Source organism: Rutidosis leptorrhynchoides, chromosome 2, assembly GCF_046630445.1.
Source record: "Rutidosis leptorrhynchoides isolate AG116_Rl617_1_P2 chromosome 2, CSIRO_AGI_Rlap_v1, whole genome shotgun sequence".
NCBI lineage: Eukaryota > Viridiplantae > Streptophyta > Magnoliopsida > Asterales > Asteraceae > Rutidosis > Rutidosis leptorrhynchoides.
In genome coordinates, this window is record NC_092334.1 from 425,075,418 (window position 1) to 425,093,353 (window position 17,936).

Here is a 17,936-nt window from a genome sequence, read left to right on the forward strand (position 1 = left end):
CATAGTAGATAACAATTAATCCAATCCAATGTTGGCTATTTATATAATTTCACTATGTTCATTCTAAGACATCATTAAGATCATATAAAGATAATCAAATCATGTATAATGTTGAGGATGCAGGATCATTAATAATAAATAAAAGCTCATACAAGATTCTAACATAATCAGACATTGCAAAATCAATGTAGGATAAACAAAACATGCAAACCAAGTTGCAACGAAATGAAGCGCAATGTGCAAATTTCTTGATATTCAAATTTCATTGTATACTGATGAGATGCAGATTCGTCGAATGGGATTAAAAACATACAGACGATCAGTATATTCCCATGGCTGCCGGTATCAGGTTTGCATCCTTAGTTCTGAACTTTTGCCGAATTTGAACTCCGATCAAATATGTTTTGAAATGTAGGTATAAAGATGATTAATTTAATTATAAATAAATATGTAATGATGCTAGAATTTACAACATTGAACACAAACACTCCTCTTGTTATGTCCCTCTGGTCTTGGCATCAGTACTGGACTACCTGGCCATTCCCTTTGTATTCTGCATATTATCGTAGACAAAAACAGCATAATAAAATAACTATTTGTGCACTATAAATACTTAAATTCATAATTTTCATAATTAGTAGTAACATATTAGTAATTAATTGCTTACGCTGGAAACGCAAAAGAGCTAGTACTCGAGTCGCTTGATCCCTCCCTTTGATGCTCAGACTCATGATTCAGCTGATCTTCAGTTTCTACAGGAACATGTTTCGCACCAACTTGGGTCTTGCGTGTTTCTTGTCTCTACAACATCATGTTATATTGTTGTCACTAAAGAATCTGTGTGTTTTAAAAGAAAAACTACAAAACTAAATTAACAAGATCTTTCATATGTACTACTATTGAGGAAGAGTATTGAAAGATTGATAGTTTGTTTTCTACCATTCTAGAGGGTATATTAAGCATAAAAGTCTAAAATAAGATTCATAAGTTGTATTACAATTAGATCATAAAATTAATAATTATTGAAGTGTTTAAATAGCAATTGAGAGTTAAAAGTCACTCATAATGAAGTGTTAGTGCACTCTTAACCATGACATAATGTCATCCCAGGACGGACTACCACATCAGCACCTCCTTTTCATCACTAACCAAAGACTAACTGCTAACAACTATGACATACTCATCACACACTTCCTCACACCCACTAAATTAATTAATTATTTACGGGTACAAGTAATAAAGTAAAATGTACAACAAATATATGCTTTCGGTTCCGTGATCAATTGTGTGTACGTGGCAACGACGAAATGGAGTACATGACATCAACCACTAGCCAACGGCTAATTGCTAATATTGGTGTAATGGGAAGGCGGAGGCAACGGCGGGTGCAACGACATAACCGTTACTAGCCCTCTAAGACACTAATTTTCTAACTCTGTCTATTTCACATTTTGAGTATGCATACAATTTTATAAATCTTTGCTAACTACAATATAAATATAGTTTCTATCTATTGAGATCCTTTTTGATTGTTTGAAATATTGTATAATGAATATTTATTTTGCAAATGAAGGAAAAATAAAAATATGAACACTAAAATGAACATTTTACAAAAGATAAGGTTTACTTGCATGATAAGTGTTCCATTAATTACTAAAGAACTGAATTGAATTGAATCGTTGGATAATTAAATTAACTAAAAGGATTTAGACAACCAAGGTCTTCCAACCATAATGTGGTTAGAAAAATTACTGTATAGGTAAGATGAACACATATTTTTAAAATACACTGAATCAAATTTAATTTAATTAATGCAATTTAATACCATGATAAATAAGTTGCTAGTATTAATTAAAGCATTAATGTATTTCTTTATGGAGTCATGATTAGATTAGAAGAACTTTTACTGTGAAAGAACTTTTAAACGCAATTTTAATCTACTAATTTCTTTATGGAGTATCAATTTAGTGATTATTGATTTCATATGCATAATAGAAACCATCACACAAATTAACAATGACTTTTATATTAATCGATTGATGCTTATCACCCTTTCAAATTAAACAGGTTGAGGTTTATCACCCTTTCAACTTAAAAAGATTAAAATCGAAATAAATGATGATATATTTATATCCCTCTTATAAAATTGCCAAATAATTCGCAAATAAAATCAACTGTAAAATTAAAAATGAACTGCTCTAATTAATTGGTCATAACTTTATCCATTTCCAAAATTTCATTTTCAAAAGTAACGATCTGGCTTGAGCTGTCATAATATTTATCAGTATTTAAATCAGTATTTAAAAGTATAATTAAAAATAATACAGTAATCAGTAATATCTATCTATTTTTGTAATTATAAATTACATCAATAACACTTAACACTATCTAATGAAAATACAAACGAAAAAAAAAAAAAAAAAAACTGACGCTAATTATTTGTTTAGAAATCTGAATTATTTGACAACAGATACATGCAAAAATTGATATTAATATTATTAATTAATTTGATGAAAAAAAACTATTTTTGTTATGCAAGAAAGTTTTTACGGTTGCATTTCAAAAAAAAATAAAAAATAAAAAAAATAAAAATAAAAATTACGCAAATAATCTCAAATACGACTGAGAAACCAATCATTGTTATCGAAACACAAAAACTGTTTCTGATTTCATAATAAACCTTCAATTTAAACTACTATATATACCGAGTCAATTTTAATTAATTTATAGTTATGACACCAAAAAAAGTAATCAAATTCACATTTTAATATTGAAATAACTAATGCATAACAAATTCATAAACTCAGGAACAAACATTTTAACTGGACATAAATCGTACTCCATAATAAGTAAACAAACCTTCAACCGATTACGGCCGTGGACGGCAACTTGTTTTTTTGACGACGAGCTATCTAAGCCTCGTTCTTCAATGACGTCACCACCAACGTCGTCATCCTTAAAGTAAAACACAATATACTCATCTTCTTCCGACTCACACGATTGCCAGCTCGCCGGAGACTCTTTTCCACCACCACCGACCACCGTCGTCGGTTCATCTTCCACTTGTTTCATCTGATCTCTATTATGTTCCCTAATATCAACACCAGTTCCCGATGACGTTTTCGGATTCTGTTGATCGGATTCATCATCAACGTCTTTTTCGATAACTTTGCATCCGTTGAAACATGAAATCAGATCTTTCATCCGACATCTCATCAACGTGTACGGCGTACTCATGTCTGAAATAAAATTGTGAGAGACGGAATTTTAGGGTTTGAAAATGAGTCGGTTGATTTTTGTAAATACTTGAGAAAAATCTGGAGGTATACATGGAAACTGCCCATCATGCTACTTTTTTAAATTATATTGTTTCCCTCCTAAATGAAAATATAATACACTCCTTTTTTGATTTAGTCATTTTATTAATACTCCGTAATAATTAATAAAATTAACAATTAATTATATAAATTTAATTTTAATTAGTGAATAAATAGGAAAATTGTGTTTAAAAACACTTAAATGTGAAAACTATATAGAAGGCGTACTGGCAGCACAGGTAGAATCGTCATAGGACATGTCAGTCGCCTCTGATGATCGAAATCCTTTTAAGTATTTATTTATATGCGAGTTTAGTATAATTAAACGTGAAATTATTAACTAATCCAATTCTAATTTTTTGGAAAAAAAATTTGTCCCATCGAAAAACATTTCTAAAACAATCGCTAAATGGCATAAAAACAATGTACGAAGATTAAAGGTGTTAGAAAATAAATTAATGTTGCCTTCTTAGTTAGGCTGCAAATTAAATACGCGTACTCAAATCTGTGGATAATCTATCGTTGTAGTCTTAAATTAGAATCTGAGGGTGAAATTCGTGAGTATATATCGGCATCTTTCTTGTAGTGTTATTATACAATAAAGATTGAATTGAACTGAATCATAATAATGTACGCGAGTTTAGTATAATTAATCGTTACGTTATTAACTAATCCATTTCTATTTTTTGAGAAAAAATTTGTCCCATCGAAAAAACATTACTAGAACAACCACTAAATGGCGCGAAAATCCAAAAGCAATGTACGAAGATTAGATGTACTAATAAAATAAATTAATGTTGCCTTCTTAGTTAGGCTGCGAATTCAATACGATGTACTTAAATTTGTGGTTAATCTAGTTATCGTGTTAGTCATAAATTAGTATCTGACGGTCAAATTCGTGAGTATATCAACATTTTTCTTGTAGTTTTAATATACAATAAAGATTTAATTAAACTGAATCAAATGATAATAAAAGTCGTTTAACACATCCTGTAAACACAAGAAAATTAAGTTTGTTGCGTACATATTCAACATATAAATATGTGTATCACTGCGATACGGTGAGGAGTATATTTTATCCACGTTTTACAGGTATATCCAAGCATATATCTCTAGCCATTTATATTTAGGGGAAAATTAATATGTTATTGTTGTACATATAAGCTTATATGACAAACATCATATTATTTTAATACTTTTCTTCTATTTAATGTTTTGAAATACATTATAGAAACATAATCAAAGGGAGAAAAAAATTGTTATTACCATGTTTATTCATAGAGTTCACTATCTACGAGTGACATTCTATTTAAAGTGAAATAACGGTTAATAATAAGGTTTGAGAAAAATTTAGATATAACATGAATCTACTTGAATTTTGTTGTTTCAAATTGATGTTTAATCTTAGAAGATGTTATAAATTAGTCGAAATGAATTTTAATTTACATGAAAAGCATTAAAATAACGTGATCTTAAAGTGTTTGTCATATAAGCTTATATGTACAATAGTATCATATTCATTTTCTCCTTATATTCAAATACAAATGTAAGATCTCATCTTATAATCTCGTATATACTTTGAATATATAAATATATTAAATGTCCGGATTTAGTAAAATATGAACTTTTGATGTTATCTTTAAGTAGGAGTTTAGTATTTTGAAAATATAATATGAGTATTTTTAGGTAAGAGTTTAGTATTTTGAAAATATATATGATAAGATTTTAATTCAATATCAATGAAATATTATGAAAGATAGAAAATGTAACATTTTCAAAAAATAATTATGTACCACAAAATTTTCGACAGATTTGTAGCTTTAGTAAAAGTTGAGGGATAAATTGTGGTCACGACCTGAAGACCACTATTAAGGTAGTATCTCGTAAACGTCTTGGAGTGTCTTCCCCAAAACGTGGATAACATCTACGATGTCTTTCAAGCGTCCTAGTATATTTTGAGTCTATAATTGATGCCTAAATGTTTTGAAAAAATTTAATTCTTCTAACAACATCTTTTTTATTCAATTATTAAATTATTACGAGAAAGTGTGATGTAGCTACTTTGATTCGAACATTTACACATTTAAACTTTCCAGCTGTAGTCCCTGTTGAATTGGTCCATTCTGTCGATTTCTGATTCTCACTGCTAGGATTTTAGAAAACGTAGAACTCGTACAAGCTTGTCAATTCTTAATATGTAATACTCACTTAAAACAACGGGTGTCGGAATTCACAAAAGGAAAATAGGCGGGTATCTCGGTATACTTCGCTTTTGTTGAACTATAAGTTTTTTAATAATCTGCCTATCATCACGTATCTAATTGTTAAGTTTATTTAGAGCACAACGAGTTGTAACTAATGTTAAATGCTGGTAGCGGAACGATGAAGTCATGAAACGTCAAGATTTCTCCATTAGTGAAACTTCAAATCTTAAATAAAAAATATAGTTACACACTAAACACTCCCCTTATTTTAGACCAGTTTTAACGCATTGTCAAATCCTAAATCTAACGCCTTAAATCCGAGTGGGTGAAACGACCTCGACTCATTGTCGAAAAACAATTTTTTTTTAGATCCCATTATGGGATCTTAACCATTCCACTATGGGATCCTTTTCTAATCAAAATTATGGAAAAATTACCTTCGATCCAAATCTGGTATCTTTTGATCCCATTCCGGGATCGGACCTTGACAGGGTAGCTTTTACCCAAATTAACACATTGTGACCCGTTTGGCCACCAACGCATAACAACTCAGTTCCAACCTGTTTTAATCATCATGCACCTATAAATTTACAATCTAACAAGTTTTTACATACACCAAAGTACATTTTTGTTTATAGAACGACCCATTACAAAAGAGAGTGATTATCTTGACCCAAAAGACCAAAATAACAATTGACACGATATTAGAGCGAGAGTTCCGGGATTACCCACATACATTTACCGAACAAAGGTAAGCAAAAGATGTTCGCATAGCATCATATCAAAACAAAAAGCACAACAAGCATTTAATCAAGACTTCAAGCAATTCAACATCCACAATCAATCTATCATCTCCACTTGCTTACCCTTATCGTGACCGGATCCTACAAAATGTTAAACCACAACGGAGTAAGCGAAAAGCTTAGTGAGAACAACAATTATGTACATGTACGCATACCATCAATCACAATCAAATTCTCATCATAACCAAGGATAACTCGTGTCATCCCGAGGTTTGTCCATATCATCATGAAACAAACCCCCTTAGCATCCCGAATGTCGTATAATCATCAAAGCACAAACAGGTGCTAGTTGGACACTCTAGTGTGTATCGTACCGAACACACTTAGAAGTTCCACCTGTATCCTGGATGCATGACCTCAAACTTAATGCTCAAGACGATAAGTAGGTAATGACGTCCTGAGGACTCCTCCACAATCAACATTATTCATGATGTCCCGGACACCTTAATCGCATACACATACATAGACATAGTTATTAAACTCACATTGGTTGACTAATTTGCAACAAAATGAGCATATAGCCAAGCGACAATTATCAACTTCCAAGCAATTCACCTAATCATTTATGCATACATGTAAATATCACTACACATTCAAGTTTGGTATAATCTAGACCAATCAAACTAGGGTTCATCTACAAAACCCACCAAACCCATTTTGACACCTTTTTAATCAAAGCCAATACTTACATAGTCTTTTAGCACAAATTCTTAAACAACTTAAATTTTCTTAACTTTTACATACAAATTATGTAGTCAACTATATAAAATCAAGTTTGACCTAAAACCTACAAGTCACGAGTTACAAGCTTTCATTTTGACTAGTTCTCATCTTTACAAAACTCAATTTTATGAAACTTAACCCTAATTTCAAATTAAGGTTTGAATTGAACCAAAAACCTTAATTCCATCAATAAAAACATCATCTATCTATAAATAATTCGAATTTAATGGAATATTTTACCATTCCTCAAACTAGGGTTAGAAAACCCTAAATATCACACAAAGGTGAAAATGAGATGAAGAATCTTAAGCACCAATAGGCCTAGTAAATGTTTAGGTGTTGGATGACACCTTATGACCAAGTTGTATGTAAAAGATTCAAAGATTTGAGCTTGTTCTTCCCAAATTCGCCAACCTCACACACACACACACATACACTCTCTAAATTTGCTGCACCAAATGAGAAGTGAGGGGTGTTTATAATCATCTAGAGACTTGTTGTGGGCATAAGTACCCTTTTACCCTTCCCCACTTGAGGTTTTTTGCAAAAATAAGTCCTTATTTAGTCAAAGTTGGGTTAAATAACAATTATAACAATAAATTATACTCCCTCCGTCCCAATTTAATAGTCCACATATAAAAAACACACAGTTTAAGAAAAAGTGACTGTCACATGTACTTTTTGTCTACTTTTTTCTTACTTTCCAGTTTTACACCTTTTAAAGAAAAGGATGCTATAGTGGGCATGTAAAGTGGCACAAACTTTGAAGCCTAAAGCCCCCAACGTCGCGTCAGATCTGACGCCCCCTAAAGTCGCCAGGACGACAGTCACTAAGAAAAAAGATCAGCGTTAGTTTTTTTAATTCAATCAGAATCCACCAAATATTTTTATGTATTATTAATTTATTTATCATATACCAACTTCTAATCATATTTTATCACATTATTCAAAATCTTTTACTCCCTCCATCCCAATTTAATTGTCTCCAGATAAAAAATACACCGTTTAAGAAAATATCATAAAAATATTATACTTTTTGTTTACTTTTCAGTTTTACTCTTATTTTTTATTTCTCTTTTAATCCTATCATACACATATATATATATATATATATATATATATATATATATATATATATATATATATATATATATATATATATATATATATTAAGGGCATAATAGAACTTAATCTTTTTATTTTTTTCTATTTATGAAATTCTATTTATAAAAGTAAACAATTAATTTAGAATATCTCAAAATAGAATACTGGACTATAAATTTGGGAATGATGTCGTATCTAACTTAAATAAATTTATTTAAGATTCATCACTATTTAATTTTATTGACACGTCACTCTCAAAAATTCATTTTTCACTCATGACTACTCGTTATTGGAGTTGAATTGTCCAAGTGCTATGCTATAACCTTTGATTTCCCTTCAATTAAAATTCTCACCCATGTAAAAATTCCCCGCCAAATCCCTAATTGTCGTTCATCTGTTCTCAACGGTGCCAGTGTTACAGTTACCAAATCAAAACCCTAAACCAGTCCAGAACTAAACAAATTCTGTTAATTTTTCACACTGATACAACAAATCACTTTTCAATAACCAACGATCTAACTGTTTGCAGATATGAGCGAAAAAGAGACGGAAATTGAAGTCAGAACCCTAACCGGTGAATCAATTACAGTCTCTGTTTCATCAAATCGAACAATTCATGATCTCAAGCTTCTTCTCAAACAAGTTTTTCTTCCCGCTACTTCATCAACTAATTTCCATCTATTCCTCAAGGTATCCGATTATGCATATTATATGTTATATGTAATATGTATATTTGATTTATTAGGATTAGGTTTAATTTATGCTTAATTCGAATAGTATGATAAAATACAGCAATCTGATTGTGTTTACTTTAATATGTTGGATTAGGGCACAAAACTAAGTTTGCAGAGTAAGATAAGTAGTGATTTGATATCCGGTGGAGAGTTTATTGTTCTCGTTCCGTTCACGAAGAAGGAGAAGCAGAAAGCTGTAGAGGCGGACGCGAATGAAACGAATTCTCAAAATTTCGATCAGTGTTCCACTTCGAAATTTGCTGAATCGGCATGGTCTGATATGATGCGAGATCTATCTTCTCTTCGGGAACGAGAGAGTGACGGAAATGAGTGTCGTTCTCCTGTTGATTTTACGAGTGCAGGTTCGGATGCTCGAAAAGATGAAAATGAGAGTTTGTTTGATGATGGGATACATGAACTTTTGAATGCGTTGCAGTCTTGTGATGATGTTGAACTGGATATAAAAAGTTGTGAGATGTTCATGAAGGTTTTGGATTCAGTTAGTTGTTTATCTGATACAAAAACTAGGAATTGCATGTTAAGGAATTTGAATATACGGAGCAGTGAAATCGACTTTCTTGCTGAAAGTAGTAATTTATGTCATTGTCCATCGTGGCTGAAGGTTCTTTTGAAGGCATTTTATTTTTTAAACATTTACTGTGCTTTTCTTCTAGTGAGGCTGAAAAAGGTTATTCTGCATAGTTTAGAGGAAGGACTGAACCAGCTACATAAGTTTGGATCAGGATTAGAACTTGCTGATCTTGCAAATCTTTTTTTGCTCTGTCCTAAGGTAATTGGCCATATTATATCATCGTATGACTAAACTTGCACAACAACGTATTAGCTTATGTGAACTATGCGTACTGGACAACAGAATACAGTTCATGTATTTAATTTGTGTCTAGGCATACAAGCGGTTATCTAGGTGGTACAGCTTCTCAATGATTTATTATAATTGAAATTTTTGGTACAACCTACGTCTAGGCCTACCCCTTCTCCTTATGCGGCAAAGTGCTCTTTTAACTGGTTCTATAAGTGGACGTCTCATTACATGACCAAACCATCTAAGTCGCCCTTCTCTCATGTTGTTGATGACGTTCCCATCTTCTAGGTTCTCCCTAAAAACTTCATTTGGTATCATATCTAACACGGTCTTACCACACGTTCACCTAAGCATCCTTATCCATCCTTCTCTCTTGTGCCTTCGTCATTGGCCAACACTGTGCCTTCGTCATTGGCCAACACTAGTTGGACGTAAATTAAAGACAAATTTTCTTATTGATTCATCTTGGACGTTGCATTCCTAGAAGTGACTTATGCTTGACGTGGTTCGTTAGAGACACAATTATGTAATTGGCCATAACAAAAATCAGAGATTACTTGTATTGGGCGTGGTTTACTCTTCATATTGTTGTCTTTCGTTCACTAGTTCGTTCAGGTTGTTTAATTGGCCATATTATATCATCGCATGACTAAACTTGCACCACAACGTATTAGCTTATGTGAACTGTATATCAATGCCATGGGTATTGGACAACAGAATACAGTTCATGTATTTAATTTGTGTCTAGGCATACAAGCGGTTATCTAGGTGGTACAGCTTCTCAATGATTTATTATAATTGAAATTTTTGGTACAACCTGCATCTAGGTCTACCCCTTCTCCTTACGCGGCAAACCGTGAGGGCCTCTACTCTTCTATCTGGTGCTATAATCGGACACTTAATTACATGACCGAACCTTCTAAGTCGTCCTTTCCTCATCTTGTTGATGATGTTCCAACTTCTAGGTTCTCCCTAAAAACTCCATCCGGTATCATATCTAACGTGGTCTTACCACACGTTCACCTAACTGCCTAAGCATCCTCATTCCACATCCATCCTTCTCTCTTGGGCCTTCGTCATTGGCCAACACTAGTTGGACGTAGATTAAAGACAAATTTTCTTATTGATTCATCTTGGACGTTGCAATCCTAGAAGTGACTTATGCTTGACGTAGTCCGATAGAGACATAAGAATGTCATTGGCCATAACAAAAATCAGAGACTACTTGTATTGTACGTGGCTTACTCTTCTTATTGTTGTCTTTCGTTTACTAGTTCGTTCAGGCTTGTTTAACGTCCTGAAGTCAGAATATTTGTTTGCCCTTGTTTCTCCTGTTTTCATGCTCACAATAACTCACAGTGATCATATATGTTCACTATACTTCCTCCCTTTAGCCTTCATCACGTTCTCTTGTACATGTATATAGTGTGCTTAGAAATGTACTAATTTGTGTTATTATCTTAACTTTTGGGTAGTCTATGGTATTGACATATGAATTTTAAAATACATACGTCTTTGTTGCAGTGTTATCTCAAACATCATGTTTTTTCTTTTGCAGGTTATACAGTTAATTGACAATGAGACTGACTATAAAAGGTCAAACAACATGATTGTTATCATTAAGTCAAATCTAGATCTTAAGTACCCAACTAAAGGTAAACGTGTCCCTTTTCTAATCATGTTTACTTTTTTTTTTCTGGTTTCATGATCACTCTGGTTGCATGTCAATTTACAAGGAAGCTAACTTCTTACTGTCTTTATCTAGGTAAGAGAAAAGTGTTTGCCAAAAATGTAGTTAATACGATTAGAAAAAGAGAAGGTGCCTTCAAAGCAGACCTATGTGCAACCATTAAATCACTTATGGTACGTGTAAACATAAGGTCCTGTTGCTTCTTTGATATTTACTAAAACATAAAAAACCGCTTTAACAATTTTTTTCTGTCCTTTTGTGGCTAATGTTAGGATCACGTAATGTTTATGGCAAAATAGGTCACTTGAACTGCAACTAATTTTGAGAATGAGCTTGTTTCTAAGAACCATTTATCTCTTTACATGATCACACTAAGATAGTTAAGGATGTAAGCTTAGTATGTTTGTAAGATTCTTTTCCGCAACTGTTATTTGATGAAAGTGCCTTTCTTGGCTTGGAGTTTCGGTTGGCTTAGGTTTCCTTGGAGTAAGCGAATCTTGAAAATGTGTTGACTTGGGATTTTACTTTCACATTTTGTATTTTGGCTTGACTCATCTTTATGTATCTATCTTCAAGGTTTCATTAGTATATTCATCTGCTATATCCCGATAGCTTAGTCAAGTTGTCAGTCAATTCTTGGCTTAAATATTTTTCTTACATTAATATCTCTTTTTTTTTTTTTAGAAAACTGTTAAAGTTCATAACATAATGTACTGCAGGATAAAAAGGGGAATTCGGTTATTAAGTCCTATTCGCTGAATGATTTATTGGAACATGTAGCTGATGGGAAACATCAAGAAACTAAGGCTGATGCTAAACGAACAAAGAGAAGCTTGTCCGAATCGTCATCTTCTTTTTCACTTGAAGCACAATGTAATGTATGTATCATCTATCTCCGTTATTTTAGAGATATTTGTAAGATGTGTTATGTTCATAATCTTTTCCCCTACAGGAGACAAATCCTTTGCTACCTAAAGAAATGGTTGAGCATCTGAGAGCAGGCATTGGTTCCCAAGGACAGGTTACATCTTTGTTTATTCGAGCTTCAATATACATAAGTTTATAAATAATCATTTGTTATATTCTCCAATTGCTATAACCACGTACTCTTTTATTACTGTCCGTCGAGTTACTTTCAGAATTGTAAAAGCACCATTTAAGTTACCAAGTGTATATAAAACAACTATCTTATGCAAGATGATGTTCTTTGTACGTTGAAACTTTCAGATTGTACAGGTAGAAGAGATTAATGGCCGAACACCCAGTTTCGTGGAGATTCCCAGTTATCTATCCGAGAGAATGCGATCTGCACTTAAATCTTCCGGGGTTTCAAAGCTGTATAGCCATCAGGTATAATTTGTGAAATCTTCACCAATACATATCTGAACGTAAAATGACCTTTTGTCCCTTTAATCTTGAGGTATTTGCAGGAAGAGTCAATTGAGGCTTCCCTTTCTGGAAAAAGTGTGGTTATTTCAACAATGACATCTAGTGGAAAGTCTCTGTGCTATAATCTACCAGTTCTGGAAGTATTATCTCAAAATCTTTCAGCTTGTGCTTTATACCTCTTTCCTACAAAGGTACATTTATTCAACGATAGTGCCTCAGTCACTTGTATGGCTTATCTGCACTTTCTCTAATGAGAATAAAATGCATGCAGGCATTGGCACAAGATCAATTAAGAGCATTACTAACTATGACAGAAGGTTTCGATGTAGATTTGAACATCGGAATATATGATGGAGATACTTCTCAGGAAGATAGATTATGGTTGCGAGATAATTCTAGACTGGTACATTCATAACTTCTATATTCTATTACGACAAAATATCATGAATGGTCCCTGTGGTTTGTACTTGTACTTTTTTTCCGTCATGGATGGTCCCTGTGGTTTGCATTTTGAATCACCGATGGTCCCTTTGGTGCATATCCACAATGACCATCCTTGACGAAAAAATGAAATCACAGGGACCACCGGTGATTCAAATGCAAATCACAGGGACCATCCTTGACGGAAAATGAACCATTAGTGATATTTTGTCTTTTATTACTTTTCTCTTGGGTAAGTAATCAGTTTTCAGTTGGCAACTGTCTTCTGTTCACCAACTTTTGTTCGAACTTATTTGTAGTTGATCACCAATCCAGATATGCTTCATATGTCAATATTGCCGTTTCATAACCAGTTCAGTCGATTCTTAACAAACCTCAGGTAACCTATGCTAGGTATATCTGATTGTGTTGAGAAATTCATGCTGCTAAATAGTCACAATAGTGTCTCAGTTTACTATTAGTAGTTGTGCTCTGTTATATCATCATTCTTAAGTTGAAGAATATGTTATTACGCTTCAGGTTTGTGGTGGTTGATGAAGCTCATTCTTATAAAGGAGCTTTTGGATGCCATTCTGCTCTTATTATAAGGAGGCTTCGGCGTCTCTGTGCTCACAGTACGTTCTAGTATATTTATGCAAATACCCACATCGAATCTTGTAAATAGTATCGAAAGTCCCATTCCTTGATATTAACCAGATGGTCTTTTTTGTCTGAACATTTTGACTAATATATTAATGGAACATCATTGTTAGTATTAATGGGATTTATAGATTAGAGTGTAAAAAGTCTCATGTTGAATAAAACATGTGAAACTAAAGGGAGAATCATAATGTCTTCAAAGTAAATTTGCTTCTACTTTTTGTTTTGCATGTAAATATGTACCTTCACATAATGCCTTTATATATGCAGTTTATGGGAGTGATCCATCGTTTGTATTTTGCACTGCAACCTCTGCCAATCCACGTGAACATGCAATGGTAAGATGATACGTATATACTCAGATACACCTGGTTTTTCTGACATGTTACGTAAGTTTAATTTTATCTATTTTCTATAAGTTAACATATTCATCCACTTATTAAACTCTGCAGGAACTTGCAGGTTTATCAACATTGGAGCTAATTCAAAAGGATGGCAGCCCTTCAGGCCCCAAACTCTTTGTTTTATGGAACCCTCCTTTACGCATGAAAACTGTAAGTTTTGTCGACGCTTTCATCTATATCTCTCTTGTTACTAGGTAGTGATTATTCCTTAATCTGCCAAATTACAGGTAAACAAGAGAACCAGAAGTAGTGTAAATACTGGCAAATCTGATAGAACAGTCATTGTTGGTCGATCAAGGTATACAGCTAACTGAAGTTTTGTTGTATGTATACAATTAAGCTTTTTGATTTTCTATCTTTCGGTGATCTCTTTGATGATTATGATTAATAAATGTTTTGCAGTCCTATCTTGGAAATTTCATGTCTATTTGCAGAAATTGTTCAACACGGGCTTCGTTGCATTGCATTCTGCAAAACACGCAAACTGTCTGAACTCGTATTGAGCTATACGTATGTGACCATTTCCTTTACATTACAGTCTTATTTTTATATTGTACAATTAACCTAATGTGAGTAATGATGCTTGTGGTAAGGCGCGAAATTCTTCAAAAGACGGCACCCAATCTTGTAAAATCTGTATTTGCTTATCGTGCTGGCTATACTGCTCAGGTTCATACATACGTTCTGTATTCTGTTCTCTAATTAATATCTGCATGTTTGATTGGATAATGTAATGGATGAGAAAGATGCTGTAAGGATATATGATATTAATTTATATAAATGATATAACAGGACAGACGAAGAATTGAAAGTGAGTTTTTTGGTGGGAAAATTTGTGGCGTCGCTGCTACAAATGCCCTTGAATTAGGAATTGATGTTGGGCACATCGATGTCACCCTACATCTAGGGTTTCCTGGTAGCATAGCTAGGTATGTGACTTGATTCTGTTTTCGTGCATGGTGTGTTTGATAAAACATAATGATTAGGAGCTGAATGATTTAAAGGCTTTGATTGAATTTGGGTCTGAATGACAATATATAGTTTGATAATCATTCTGAATGAACTATATGAGTGATTGTAAAATCAGTATATTAACCTTATAAGTTTATTAATAAGAGAATATAGTTGTTTGATAAACATTCTGGATATAATATAAATTTAAATAGTGTATTAAAGGAAATGGAGGTGCTAAATGGTTAAGAGTATTTCGACTCTGAATGGTTCAACACAAATTGTTGAACGGTTCAACACCATTTATTATTCAGATGTCACAAACAAATGCACCGAATGTTGAACGGTTCAACATTGAGTTCTGAACCATTCAATTAAGAGGTAATCAAAATCACCCTTAGTCTTCTGTATGTTTCTCCAAGACCAACCATCTCCAATTTTAGCTTATGGCAGCAAGCTGGGAGGTCTGGACGAAGGGAACAGCCATCACTCGCTATATACGTTGCGTTTGAAGGACCTCTTGACCAGTATTTTATGAAAAATCCTCATAAACTTTTTGGCGGTCCAATTGAATGTTGTCATGTGGATGCTAAAAACCAACAAGTGCTTGAACAGCACTTAATGTGTGCTTCTCTTGAACATCCTTTAAGTATGGTTCATGACGAAAAGTACTTTGGCCCTTCTCTAAAAAGTGCCATAATGTCGCTCAAAAGCAAGGGACATGTTACTACCGATCCATCTAGGGATCCCTCTGCCCAAATATGGAACTACATTGGACTTGAGGTATGCAAAATGTGAGTATACATGTTAAATAAATTACTTACACACTTTATTTACAACTTCTACTATTATATACTAGAAAATGCCTTCTCATTCGGTTAGCATACGCGCAATAGAGTCTGAGAGATACAAGGTGATCGACATGAAAAATGAAAAAGTTCTTGAAGAAATTGAAGAGAGTAAAGCTTTCTTTCAGGTAGCTGTTGTAATATTCTTTAAAGTTGTTTGTAACTTCACGTAGTGATTGAACTTTTATGCTAATTGGTCTTTCAGGTGTATGATGGCGCTGTTTACATGCAGCAGGCGAAAACCTATCTAGTCAAGAATCTGGATTTAAATAGTAAAGTTGCTTTATGTCATGAAGCCGACTTGAAGTATTACACCAAGACCCGTGATTACACAGATGTTGAAGTTGTAGGTGGTCAGATTGTAAGTCTCAAATCTCAGCCTAAATTTTATATAAGATTAACTAGCTTCAACACTTATTTATAACTAATAGTATATGGTCGTTTAGGCCTACCCAGCGAAGATTTGTAATATCCAAAAATCAAGAACAAGTGCCCAATCGAACCCATGTAAAGTGACTACTACGTGGTTTGGATTTAGACGTATATGGAGAGGAAGTAACCGAGTATTTGATACTGTTGATCTCTCACTTCCTACTTATACATACGACTCACAGGTGCACGTGTGACCCGTACTGATAAGTCTCAAATAATCATATTTTTGACTAATCCAATAACTTGAATCGACCTTGATTTGTGCAGGCTGTTTGGATTCGAGTACCACAATCAATAAAAACAGCTGTGGAAACTGAAAATTATTCCTTTCGTGGAGGATTGCATGCTGCTGGCCATGCACTTCTGCATGTCATACCTCTGTAAGTTAACTTCTATTACATCGCACCTTTCAATTGACATACGCAGCTTGTGTAAATTTATTTATTAAACATTTTATTTGAATGCAGATATATTATTTGCAACTCGTCTGATTTGTCTTCTGAGTGTATAAATCCTCACGACACACGTTACATTCCTGAAAGAATTTTACTCTATGATTCTCATCCAGGGGGAACCGGCATTTCAGCTCAGGTAAACCTTTTTATTTCTTCTTCTTCTTTTTTTTTTTTTTTTTTTTTTTTTTTTTTTTTTTTTTTTTTTTTTTTAAAAAAATTGGACATCGTGACATATAGGGTGACCAAATGTAGGTTCAACCGATTTTCACTGAGCTTTTAACCGCTGCATTGGAACTTGTCACTTCTTGCTGCTGCTCTGTTGACACTGGTTGTCCCAACTGCGTTCAAGTTGGTTTTCACTTACCGATTAATTAATTAATTATTTAATTAATTTTATACTTTAGATCTTCCACTTATTTTGAAGGAGTAATTTTTTTTTTTTTTATTTGTCCTGTTGCAGAATCTTTCATGTCATGAGTACAATGAAGTATTGCACAAAGATGCAGCTATAATGATCATTAAGGTTATCTCCAAACTCCCAAGTGTTATAGTTTAGATATACGTTATTCTATATTTTGATCTGTCAATCTTTTCTTTTTCCATGTAATTGCAGGGTGTTCTGGAACTGGAGAATTTAAATTTTAACTAACCTGTTTCCATACACATAACATACTGTTATAATTATTGTAACTGTATTATTTCATATGTACATATTTTATATTGTATGTTAGTGGCATTTATGCAAAAGAAAACAGTTGGATATAAAATTTTGAACAATATTCGATATGAGTTCTCATACATCTTTTTTTTCTTAGTATTGGTAGCATAAGTACATATCTCAACGATAACAAATACGTCGAAAACAACAAAAATTTTCACTATTTGTTAGCAGTGTGAAGCGAGTTAAACAAGGAGTCAAAAGTCGGAGAATAGCTGCACCAGGGTCGAGATCGCGAGTCCAAATCTCGCGACTGGAATT

At 33.2% G+C, this 17,936-nt stretch overlaps 2 protein-coding genes across 2 annotated transcripts; one reads left to right on the forward strand and one right to left on the reverse strand.

Moving 5' to 3' along the window:
* Window positions 1-459: 459 nt before the first annotated feature.
* On the reverse strand, window positions 460-3,237 carry LOC139889202 (uncharacterized). Its single transcript, XM_071872166.1, has 4 exons — window positions 2,860-3,237; window positions 2,368-2,388; window positions 668-801; window positions 460-553 (listed from the first exon to the last, which is right to left on the reverse strand). The coding sequence occupies exons 1-4, from the start codon at window positions 3,235-3,237 to the stop codon at window positions 460-462; spliced, it is 627 nt and encodes a 208-aa protein (XP_071728267.1).
* A 5,431-nt stretch (window positions 3,238-8,668) lies between these two features.
* Window positions 8,669-17,699, forward strand: LOC139894491 (uncharacterized). Its single transcript, XM_071877818.1, has 26 exons — window positions 8,669-8,841; window positions 8,980-9,675; window positions 11,267-11,363; window positions 11,474-11,571; window positions 12,118-12,276; window positions 12,351-12,419; window positions 12,626-12,748; window positions 12,829-12,978; window positions 13,059-13,190; window positions 13,528-13,607; window positions 13,748-13,842; window positions 14,138-14,205; window positions 14,320-14,421; window positions 14,499-14,569; window positions 14,674-14,781; window positions 14,865-14,940; window positions 15,064-15,200; window positions 15,666-16,005; window positions 16,082-16,198; window positions 16,276-16,431; window positions 16,517-16,684; window positions 16,770-16,882; window positions 16,970-17,093; window positions 17,210-17,305; window positions 17,418-17,480; window positions 17,571-17,699. Exons 1-26 carry the CDS (start codon window positions 8,683-8,685, stop codon window positions 17,604-17,606), a joined length of 3,633 nt encoding a protein of 1,210 aa, XP_071733919.1. The 5' UTR covers window positions 8,669-8,682; the 3' UTR covers window positions 17,607-17,699.
* The last annotated feature ends 237 nt before the right edge of the window (window positions 17,700-17,936 follow it).

Coding starts and splice junctions, on each gene's coding strand:
- LOC139889202 (XM_071872166.1), bottom strand. CDS start 3,237: ATGAGTACGCCGTACACGTTGATGAGATGTCGGATGAAAGATCTGATT. Junction 2,389..2,859: donor ACGGCCGTAATCGGTTGAAG/GTTTGTTTACTT, acceptor TATTTTCATTAG/ATAGTGTTAAGTGTTATTGA. Junction 554..667: donor AGCTCTTTTGCGTTTCCAGC/GTAAGCAATTAA, acceptor GATAATATGCAG/AATACAAAGGGAATGGCCAG.
- LOC139894491 (XM_071877818.1), top strand. CDS start 8,683: ATGAGCGAAAAAGAGACGGAAATTGAAGTCAGAACCCTAACCGGTGAA. Junction 14,570..14,673: donor GTCATTGTTGGTCGATCAAG/GTATACAGCTAA, acceptor AATGTTTTGCAG/TCCTATCTTGGAAATTTCAT. Junction 17,094..17,209: donor GAACCGGCATTTCAGCTCAG/GTAAACCTTTTT, acceptor GACCAAATGTAG/GTTCAACCGATTTTCACTGA.